The sequence below is a fragment of the Nematolebias whitei genome, chromosome 2 (genome assembly GCF_014905685.2).
Source record: "Nematolebias whitei isolate Nwh7 chromosome 2, NemWhi1, whole genome shotgun sequence".
Lineage (NCBI taxonomy): Eukaryota > Metazoa > Chordata > Actinopteri > Cyprinodontiformes > Rivulidae > Nematolebias > Nematolebias whitei.
The window spans coordinates 45,804,901-45,816,661 of NC_056499.1; the positions used below are offsets into that span (position 1 = coordinate 45,804,901).

General features: G+C 45.8%; 1 protein-coding gene across 1 annotated transcript in view; it reads right to left on the bottom strand.

Moving 5' to 3' along the window:
* Positions 1-11,761, bottom strand: part of LOC119427012 (C-myc promoter-binding protein) — a 167,259-nt gene that overhangs the window by 92,934 nt on the left and 62,564 nt on the right. Inside the window, exons 7-11 of the mRNA XM_037694588.1 lie at positions 10,637-10,902; positions 8,919-8,985; positions 8,633-8,691; positions 7,267-7,411; positions 6,942-7,117 (exon numbers count right to left, since the gene is read on the bottom strand). Of these exons, the coding sequence (XP_037550516.1) occupies positions 6,942-7,117; positions 7,267-7,411; positions 8,633-8,691; positions 8,919-8,985; positions 10,637-10,902 (713 nt within the window). The remainder of the gene's footprint in view (positions 1-6,941; positions 7,118-7,266; positions 7,412-8,632; positions 8,692-8,918; positions 8,986-10,636; positions 10,903-11,761) is intronic.

An 11,761-nucleotide genomic window follows, 5' to 3' on the forward strand; every position in this document is an offset into this window, starting at 1 on the left:
TCCAGATGACCTGACTGAACATTGTTGGATTTATACCTGGATTAATGAGCATGAACTTTCGTTCCTATCTTCTTCTACACAGTGTAACTTCTACCCACTTGAATATATTAGGGTTTACTGTACTTGCATTCCCTGTTCAATTCCAGTCCAGAAAAACACTCATCTCAAAAACTACAAACACTCACTGTTCAAATCCCTCAGCGACGGGGGACACCGTCCTGCTTGTTCTTTCTTGGCCTTTGACGCAGTCTGAGACTTGCTTTTGCGTTTTCTATTTCTGTTTTATTGTTTACTGATCCAATTGTTTTAACTGTGTTTATTTTCTTGTTGTATGTTTTAATGTTATTTGATTGGACATGTACGGCACTTTGTTGTAGCAGCAGTTGTTTTAAGTGCTTTATAAATAAAATAGTAGTAGTCGTAAAGTGGTAACAATGAAAAGAAATGTTCTATGTCATATAAGCTTCGCCCTTTAAGGCCTTCGCTTTAGTGGGTTTATCCCGTTATGCAGAGCATAAGCACTGAAAAAAATTAGTCCACGCCCACCTGCTGTGTGGGCCCTACCCGGTCCGTATAAATTACGTTAAGAGCGGGAAATCGGCTCCCATTTTTTCTTCAGCGAGCTAATATAGCACTGTCAGAAGAACAAAGAAGATAAGTTGTGTAAATGACCAACCTTGTGAAGGATGCTGGGCCCGGCAGTCGACCTCCGGTCGTCCGGTGAGTTCTCCTCCCCGAGGAGAAGATGACAGCAGTCTTATTCCAAGGTAAGCGTCGTGGAACATTTCCCAGTGACAGGTCACTACACGCTGGACAACGCCATCTTGTGTTTTTTCCTCTTATCGCCGACCCTCGGGGCGAACCGGATGGTTCCTCCGGGGCAAGGCGTGCTCAGCTGCAGCCCCCGCTGCTCATTCCCTCCCGGGTAGCGTAGTGTAGGTGGAGGGGGGCTGAGTGAATGCTCACCCCATCCCACCTCGTTTCGCATCGGCGATCACACCGCTCCCGGCCGACGGCGCCCTCAGGGGTTGCCCGGCGGAACCCGGGAGGAGGCTGACATGAAGGGACCCCTTTTTTCTACGTCCCTCGCCTTTTCCCGCCAGTTCGGATGATCGGCGGGAAGGTTGTTTTTCACTGGGCTCCACTGTGGCTCACCGTCTTGATCCATACGGCCTCACGTTCCAACAGGACGTTCCACGGGCGAGGCCGCAGACGGTTCTTTCCTGGTAGATTAGAGGAGTCGGTCCCCAGTCCGCTCCCATCACCAGAGTTGAGGGATTCACCGAGCGGGGCTATTCCTCGGTAACCCCCCCTGGAGCCAAGCCTCGCGGAAGCTTCCGGAGCGAAGCTGCCCAGGCCGGAGCAGCGTCCCGTCCCTCCGGAGGAACACGAACCAGACGGCGAACACGCTCTCGAATCGAGCCCACCGATGTGTTTTCAGGCAGCCGCAGTTAGCAACAACGCGCGCTGCTAGCACATAGCATGTCCAAGGGATTGAAGGCCGCAGACCTGCCTTGGAGACAAAGAACTCCCTCTGTCAGGCAGCTGACGCCAGCTCAACATGTGTGCCTCTCCCACGGTTTGCCTGTCGAGGACTGCAGCGCGGAGGACGACGACCCAACGACCCACCTGGCTTCGTTACTCCCCTCGCTGCCGGAGAATCTGCACAAGACCTGATGAAACATCGCGGACGCGCTGTTCAGAGCAGCTTCAAACCATGCTGGCGAAGTGAAACAGTCGGAGGAGGTGCCAGAGGCTGTGCACCACCTCATCAAGCCGCGCGGCCCACCCTGTCCCGCTGGAGGGACCGTCGCGAGCAAGCTTCGACTTTTCCACGGCCGCGGCTCTCGCTGAGTTCCACCACCAGCCCCGCCCGTCAGAATCCAGCCCTCTTCACTCCGGCAGCCTGCAGCTCAGCGTTTCCCCAGAGTTCGCCTGCAAGACAGCGCTCTGGGCAAACAATCGCAGAGCTCATGAGAGAGAAAGCTCTCAAAATGACGGTCTCCGGAGGGTGTGTGTAAAAGTGACACGAAAGTTGAAATAAATCATCATTAATGATCAAGTGTCTGTTTTTTAGCCAGTCTGTAAGCCCGGATGAGCTCACAGCGGCCGCACACATAAGAGCCGGTGTCCTTTATAAGGCTTTTTAAACTCACCGCCGCTCCAAGACATTATTAATCGCTTACAGGGCACGATGGTAAGTGAAAATAACTCGTTATAATCCCGGGCTGCACGTTTTTCACCCAAGTGATGTCAACTCGTACCCGTGGGATGAAACAGCCCCACACACGAGCCGGTGTCCTTAAATAAAGGTTTTTTAACTCACCGTCGCTCTAAGACATGACGAGTCGATCACAGAACAGCCCCCACACATGAGCCGGTGTCCTTAATTAAAGGTTTTTAAACTCACCGTCGCTCTAGACATGACGAGTCGATCACGGCACAACGGTAAGCGAAAATAACTCATTACCAACTAGAACTGCACGATCCTCACTCAAGCGGTGTCAACTCGCACTCGTGGGATGGAACAGCCTCCACATGAGCCGGTGTCCTTAAACAGGTTTTAACTCACCGCCGCTCTGACATGACGAGTCGATCACTAAGATGGACAGCCTCCATCCAACGGCGCTACGTTGATGCTGGCGCACACACACAGCTGCCGGCGCTAACCAGCTCACATCGGTATGAATGTGGTCCGCAGGCTGGTCCGGGTGGGGGTCCTTCTCTCTCAGCTTTCGGCAGCTCACCGCAGCTTAAACGTGAAGCAGCCGAAGAATCCGGTAATGAGTCCCACCTCCCTCTAGCGCGCGCCCCTCCAGCGAGAGCGGCGCGCGTCCCTCCAGAGAACAACGTGTGCTCCCGCGGGGCTAAGCAGCCTTCACTCCAACAGCACGGTGTAAATGAAGTCACGCCCTCCGCTTTTCAACGTTCGCACAGCGACGTCAAACGCGCAGCTCACCGCGTCATCAGCTGTCACACGCTTCGCCTTCAGCTCAAGTCTCGCCCGGGGTCACACAGAAAACATTCCCGCGACGCATGACGGCGGTTGAGGGACGGACTGCTGACAGCCGTACAAAACATGACGCATCATTAACGCACGTTCATCCACGAACGTTACGTAGAGTGGCTAAACATGCTCGCCGTTTTTTTCAGATGGATGGACAGGGTTTATGCAAATGGTACAAGTTACAGTTTGCAACCCGAACCCCTCCATTCAGAGGAGTTATATAAACGGTCCCGTCATCATCATCAGACTGATTCTCTTCCCTAAATGCAGAAATCCAAGTGTTTTCTGATAAAAGTAATCTACAGAGTTCCCCAAGGGAGAGAAAACACGAGGGTTTTTACTCACGGATCGGAGGGGTGAGACCGTTCTTGGATCTGTTGTTTAACATCCAGAGAACGCATACCGATCATCCTAAAACACAGAGACGAGAGTTTTTTGTTTTTACCTGGATGATCTGCGGATCCTGTCACTTCAGACAGGAGGCGCTGATGCAGGATCAGGTGTTGACATCACACCTGTTAATCTGGGCTTCGCCATAAGTGGAAGGAAGCTCGATTTTCCCGGCCCAGACATTTGTTTTTCTGGAGTGGAATTAAATTCAACCACCATGAAAACTCATTTATCACATGAGACGCCTCTAGAGGTGTTTTTGCACGTCTGCATGTGGATCCAGTAAAACAACGACGGATGATCATTGTCTTTTCCTCTGTGGAAGCAGACCTCCGACTCTGGGGAAACACCTTGTTTTTCTATCAGAGGGAGTCCCCCTCAGCAGACCCACGTCATGGGTCAGTCTTCACGTTGCTGTCAGGCTGGGGGGGGGACATACCTATCTCAAGCAGTAGGGGCGCTGTGGCCCCACTACACATCAGCCCACATCAATGTTTTGGAGTGTCGCACAGTACTGAATGTGATTCAACACCTTGCTCCTGTGCTACAGAATCAACACGTGTTGATTCACACAGACATCATGATGACTGCTGCATACATAACCATCAGGGTGTGCGTTCAGCCAGATGTTACACATTGTGCGAAAGCTACTGAGTTGGGTTCATCAAAACCTGCTTTTATTAGAGCGGTTTACATATCCGGTGTTCTGATGTGACGTCCAAGGGCGGCCCACGTTACGTGGACCGGATCCTCCACCCGGATCTGATGTTTTTCAGACGCAGCAGAAGTTGGCAAAAGCAGCTGTGGACCTGTTTGCGATGCGAGAAGAATGCTCAATGTCAACTACGGTTTTCCCTGAGCCCGCGAGACGATCCATCGCTGGGGGGGGACGCATTTGCTCACAGTCGGTGGCCCAAAACGCTTTTTACGCGTTTCTTTCCCCCCCACCTCCTCTGTTTTTTACGGTCCATGAACCGAGTTCAAGAGGAGGGATTGACAGCCCTCCTTGGTGGCTCCCGGCGTGTGAACGCACTATGGTTCCCAGGCCTGCAACGTCTGTTGTTGGGTCGCCGTGGAACTGTCATGGAGGAAGGATGCTCTCCTTCAGGCAGGAGGAGCGACCAAGAGTTACCCAGAAATAGGTCAACACCGGTGGGTCTGACCGCTGAGCGGTTCCACTTAGAGGATGGGTCTCCCTCAGGAGATAGTGTGCACAATTCAAGATTCACGTGCTGCATCTACCACAGTTCTGTACACATCAAGGGGACGGCTTTTCAGCGCTGGTGCTCAGAGAAGGTTTAGAGACCACCTCATGCCTTTTAAGCGGCGTGTTGTTTTTCTACAACAGCTGATGGGTAGGGAGTTGGCTTTCAGTACGCTTTAACGTACGATTGCAGCCATCTCTTCCTGCCACAAGGGTTTGGAGTCAGAACAGCTTTTATCACCCGCTGATGAAGCGGTTTCTAAAAGGTGTACAGAGATGTAGGCCTGTTTTCACGCCCACTTGTTTTCCACAGTGGGTTTAACGCTGGTCCTGCGAGCCCTGATCAAAGCTTCAATTGAGCCTCTGGATCAGGTTTCATTTAAATTCTTGTCTCTTTTAACAGCCCTGTTGCTGGTTTTAACACCCGCTAAGAGGGTAAGTATTTATCTGCCCTCTCTGTTGCTTCGTCATGCCTTAGAATTAGGCTGACGGGCAGCTCAGCTGATTTAAGACCAACCCAGCTTTTATGCCTAAAACATCACGAGCTCTTTTAAATCAAGAGTGATATCGTTGGAGGGGTTTTTTCCCCCCCACAGATCAGAAGAGGAAGCATCTTTTCATCTTCTCTGCCCGGTGCGGGCGTTTGACGTGTTACATAACGCACACAGCTGCAATGCGTTTCAAACTCAACAATGGTTTGTGCATTATAGAGATGCTTCTACAGGTCGCCGTTATCCATCCAGCGCTTGTCACACTGGCTGTGTGAGGCCTTTTCTGAAGCCTACAGAGCATCAGATTTAGAGCCTCCTGTCAACCTCTAAGCACACTCGACCAGGGGTATCGCATCTTCGACTGCTCTGCATAATGGTATGTCAATGCAGGACATCTGCACTGCGGCTGCATGGTCAACACCCTGCTCATTTATTCGCTTTTACCTACGTGATGTAACGGCTCGTTCCATGACACATTCTGTCCTTAGTGCTCTAACAGAATGAATGTTATTGTTCTCATGGAACTCTGTTTAAGCTCACTTCTGTCTGCATGCATTACAGTGTGAGATGTTGTTATCAGTCACAAGTCGTGTCTGTGATTTTGGTTATATTGTCACTAATCAGTTCATGATTATTGTTACCAATCAGTTCAATTGATTTATAATCAATTTATGGACATTAATCTGTTTATACTGTTCAGCCATGAACCAGTTGGTTCATGCCCCCCCCCCCCCCCCCCCTTTTCAACTTCTTCTTCCCGTTGAAAGTTTCCGGGGTATTCATGCTTTGTCAGAACGCATAGCTACACAACATGCGTCTGTGCATGGCACATAATTACGCGATGCGTAGTTTATGCACATGGGGAGCTGAGTGACAAGACGTTTTTTGGGCAAGCTTCCGCTTCTTACTGTGTTCGAATGGACCCAGTGAGGCGAGGACCACATCGGCTTCGCCCTTTACCCACTAAAGCGAAGGCCTTAAAGGGCGAAGCTTATATGACATAGAACGTTGGTTACGTACTGTAACCCCAGATTCTATGAATATAAGCGTAGCCCTTTAAGCGTCGGGCCTCACTGGCTCCTAAATGGCTGAAGAAAAAAGCTATTTTGGGAGCCGATTTCCCGCTCTTAACGTAATTTATACGGACCGGGTAGGGCCCACACAGCAGGTGGGCGTGGACTAATTTTTTTCAGTGCTTATGCTCTGCATAACGGGATAAACCCACTAAAGCGAAGGCCTTAAAGGGCTACGCTTATATTCATAGAATCTGGGGTTACAGTACGTAACCAACGTTTTTACCAGACTGTCAAACACGCTGACGTCTCATCCCTGGACAAATACGTGCAACATCCATGTTACTGTTGGCTTGTTTATAAGAAGACGTGTTCTAAAAAGGCTTTTTAATAAATAATTTAATTTATTTATCTTTTGTGATTTGCTGGCATAAGTATGTGCACAAGCAAGCAGAGAGGGGAGATGTAGTTTTTATTGAAGGTGTAAATTGGGGGCTTCCAGAAACCACTAACACAGCATATGTATATTTAAATACCTCATCAAAGGCTCTGATTCCTAAAAGACTTAATAATAATAATAATAATAATGTCATCACAATGTCAGCACTGTATGTTTCCATACAATGGCGAAATTAGTCTCTGCATTTAACCCATCCACCACCAGGTGGTGCAGTGGGCAGCTATTGAAAGCGCCCGGGGGACATTTTGGGGATTAGACGTGCTGCCCAGAGACGCCACGTGATGTGCAGTGACTGGGGATCGAACCTGGGACTCTCGGGTCCCAAGCCGGCTGCTAGCTGCATCCCTGAAATAAAGGGTTATGGGACAGAGCTTACTGGAAAATGGTGTTTGTGTCCAGGTCCACACAGCTCACATCCGGTGGAGGGTCGTAAAGATCAAAGTATCGAGAGTCCACACCGACAATGAATGGACATGGGGCACTCAGCACATCAGCCAAAGCCAGGGGGCACAAGGGGATGTATGGACACGGCCAGTGGAAAGGGAAGATCATCTGAGGAAGAAGATGAAAAGAAGAAAAACACTCCAGTCTAGAAAGTCAACATCATTCGTATGAATAAACAGCAGATATGAGGGATTGAATTAGCCTGAAATAAAATGTAAAGCTGGAGACACACTGGTTGGATTACTGGATTAACTCACAGACACTAAAGCCTCGGCTACACTGGTCAGCACCGCTGGGCGTAACGAGTGAATCAGGATCTTATGTTCAGTGACGGCAAACACCAGTAAGGTCACGGCGTTTTCTGGACCGAGGTTCTGGAGCAGTGTGGAAAATCTCCCACCGCTGGAAAAACAAGAAAACACAACATGCACATTTACTGATCAAATCATTATTGCACACTACCGGCACTTTTTAATCCTTTCTTATTTTTGAACATATGTTGGATTAGAATAATCTGTTTGTTTTCTTCGGCAATAAGCATTCACACTGCATTTTTGCAGGAAATGCAAATTCTCTAGTTAAACAGTATTTTAAAATAAGTGAATCAAATGATTGATTCATTCAACCTTTATTTATACAATACAGGTTAGTCTCAGTTGAGCCTCGAGGACTCGTTTACATGTGAGACCTGATTTTAACAAAGAATGATGACAACAGTAGACAAGCATGTAAAACTAGAGAAGATAATGAAGCTTCAACATGTAGACTTGTAACTGCTACCTTCCTACCGGCCATTGACTTTGGTGACATTATTTACATGAATGCCCCTGCCAGCTGCTTGCAGATGTTGGATACTGTCTACCATGGCACATTAAGATTCATAACTAGTTGTAACTACTGTACCCATCTCTGTACGCCTTTGTCAGTTGGTCATCATTATCAACATGTAGGCTCTCACACTGGTTCAACTTCATCTATAAATCACTTCCTGGTCTGCTACCTTATATCTCCTCCCACATGTCACGCCATCAGTGCAGTTACAACGTGCGCTCTCAGGCCATCATTACCTGCAGCGTCCCCTCAGTGCGGATGAACTTGGCAAAAAGACCTTTTCCTACTCTGCTCCTGTAACCTGGAACACTTTGCAACAACAACTGAAGTTGTCCTCCTTAATTTATTCAGAGGATTTTAAACATTTGATAATGCCAGTGGAAACATCAAAGCAAACATGTTCTTGTTTTTAGTATTTCACCCTGTTTTACGGCACCCTGATTTATTGTTTTATACACTACTCTTATGTTAACTGCATGCCATTTAACTGCACTGTAGTTTATTGTTGTTTATTGTTTTTGTTGTCTATACTTTTTATATTCTGTCTGTAACAGGTCTCTCTTGTAAATTAGTATTTGTGGCTCAATGAGACTATCCTGTATAAATAAAGGTTGAATTGAAAAAATGTAGACAACAAACTGCGTTTCCTGCCTGTTCTACAGTCTTTCCTTCTCTTGGCTTCAAAACAATGCAGTTTGCTAAAAGGCAGGCAAACGGCTTATACATCAATCTTTTCAGTCTGAAAAGAAAATAAAGGTTGGACCCTAAACGTATCACAGCAGCTGCTCTTACCTGAGAGGTAACGGAGAACTCACTGGTTGGCTCAACATCAGGCTGTCATGAGGGGAAAGCTGGAGATAAACTGGAAAGTGAGATTAAACCAACCAAGCAAAACAGAAAGCACCTGCAGAATCATTTAAATATTCATTCATGAAAGAGGATCTAACTTCTGCACGATCCAGGCACATTTATTTCACTTTGTTTTTTGCACAGTGGTGATGGCCTGAGTTTAACATGCACCTTGTGTAATAAAAAAAAAATCATAAGCAGTATTTCACTCTCACAATTAAAAGCTTACCTGCACTAAGATGCGAGGCCTTTGGGAAGAAGGAAAAGGAACTTTGTGCATAAAGTGAGAGATGTGCCTGAGAAAAAAAGAAGTCAAATGAAGAGGATGTGGGGGCAGAAATAACAGCAGTGGGTGGCAGAGAAATGTGTCGTGAGATTTGTGCACCACTGAAACATGAATAAATGCTAAATGGACTGTACTTATATATCACCTTTCTATCTTATCAAGATACTCAAAGCTCTTTACAACACAGTCTGTGTCCTCATTTACCCGTTCATACAGCACTCTACTATACCTGTACAAAGACTAATCAGAGCTTTATCACATTCATACACTGATGGGACACACATCAGAGGCTATGAGGGGTTCAGTGTCTTGCCCAGGGACACTTGGGCATGTGACTGCTAGTGGAATCGAATAATGTCATAGTGTAACTCAGATAATTTAATTTTTCTATAATCTGGAAAAACGCCTTATTCCAGTGAAAGGACTCAATATATATTCATCAGATCTCCATCTGAACTGCAGATGCTCAAATTAGAGTTTAAATGATTTCAATTAGTCAACATGATATCATTCAGAAGAAAATATTTTCTTATTTCACAAAATTGAAAATATTTTAATGGATAACTTCCACTGTGATACATACAGACATTAGTCTGTCTTCCTGAAATAACTTCTGAAAATTCAAAAGTCTGGTTGTATCTAACAAAGTTCAGTCAGGTCCTCTGGATGGTTTCTTTTTGTTGAAATGTTTCCTCTTTCATCCAAAAGACTTCTTCAGTCTGAGCTGCTACAAACTCAATCTTATAAATAGTACCTTCTCATAGTGGATCAACCAGTTTAGTGCTCAGGTGGTTTCTGTAGTCCACCCTCTCCCCCACCATTTAAGGCAGTCATGGCCAAAGTGGTTCAAAATGTCCTGATTCATGCTTCAGTCATTTCATTTGCAAAACAGATCCAAACATTCTTTCTTACCACTTGTCATCTCCTTGTTAAATTACAGGAGGACAAACGGTCTATTTTGGTGGTTTTACTATAATTTTTTAACCAATGACTGTTGTGCTTGTATTTATGTATCATCGTACTTTATATTTACGAATCATTGTCTTTGTTGCTGGATGTTAAATGAACATTAACTGTTTATCCTCCCAGTGCTACATATCAAAGTGTGCCACAAGGAACAAATATAGCTTTTGAAACCAAATTAAACCTACTGACCATGATTAAAACTTCTGACGTAAAAAGTCCCCTATAACAATCTGTCTACTTTTGATCTGTGTGCCAATAATGATTTGGATGTCTAATCTGTTTTTATTCTCAATCACATTACTTACACAATTTTGACTATAGTCCTGAAATAATACAATATTTTGACTTTTATTCCTCTACATTTAATGTTCAATCTCAAATTTGGGGACAAAACAAATGTTTCCATATTTTTGTTTTTGGGTGAGCCTGTTGGTGTAGTGATCTCCGTCTCCTTTTAAATTACATTTTTTTACTTCCTAATAACACTTAATTTCCATTCATCTTCTTCTGTGTTCTTTTCTGGAGCCTGAACTTGTCATCGGTTTCAAAGTATACACATTTATTTTCATACATGTTCACATGCAAAAAAAAAAAAAATCAAATTCATTAGTTTTAAAGTTATACACATTCTGCACTATTTATTAATTTGTCTAAATGTTTTGTAACAAAAGACCATCAAATCTGAGTCAACTCACTTTTCAATGGGCAGTGCATGAGGGCCTGAGATGGAGTAACGATAGAGGAATGTGAGGAACTTGCAGAAAGCATCAAAGAAGGGCCAGTGAGAGAGCAAGCAGATGCACTTGTTGGTGTAGAGTGAACAGTGGCTGGAGCTGTCTGTGGTGCTGGCTGTAATGTTGGCTGGGTTGTGCTGTTGTGGGAAACCCAGCTGGGAGGACTGCTGATCAGTCAGGCACTCCTGTGGGTATGGCTCGTAGAACTGGATAGCAGCACCATAAACCTAAAACAGGAGATACGAGTTATGTCATATCTGCTAACAAAATACATCACACACATTCAGCTGCCACAAAAACACCCTCCCAAAGAGAAGAGAAAGGGAATGACATGGGCCATCTCATCCATCCATCTCATCCATCCATCTCATCCATCCATCTCATCCATCCATCCATTATCTTTAACCGCTTCTTCCTTTTTGTGTCACAGGTTTCACTGGTGCCCATGTCCAGCCATCACTGTGTGAGAGGCAGGGGACACCCTAGACAGGTCTAAGCTTAATTAAAAATGTTGGGGGGGGGGGGGGGTGTCGGGTTCGGACCTGTAATTACTGTTAACCTGTTGGGTCGGGTGGGGTTTGGAAATGATGGCTATGGGCTGGGGCTGGGTCAGGTCAGATTTTTTTGTGCCCGAATGCAACTCTACTAGAGACAATTTAGAGTTACCAATCAGTCTAAATGTTTTTGGTCTGTGGGAGGAAACTGGAGTACCCGGAGAAAACCCACGCATGCACGGAGAGAACATGCAAACTCCACCCAGAAAGGCCCCCGACTAGGATTTGAACTGGGACAACCTGCTTGCTGAGAGGCAGCAGCTCTAACAACTGTGCCACCGTGCTGCGTAACATGGGCCATATAAATACACTTAATACTCTGCTGAAAAATCTTTGGTAGCAGCAATAATATAGATCTTATTTAGACAAATTACACCTATAGCAGTTTTATTTTAATAGTTTTTATCTGAATAAACATTTCTGTCCACATTTCTGTCCAGGAGAAACATCCATAACCTGATGCCATTTTTGAGAAGTTGTAAATGTTTTTCTATAAAATGTTTTATGAACAAACAGTATATATATATATATA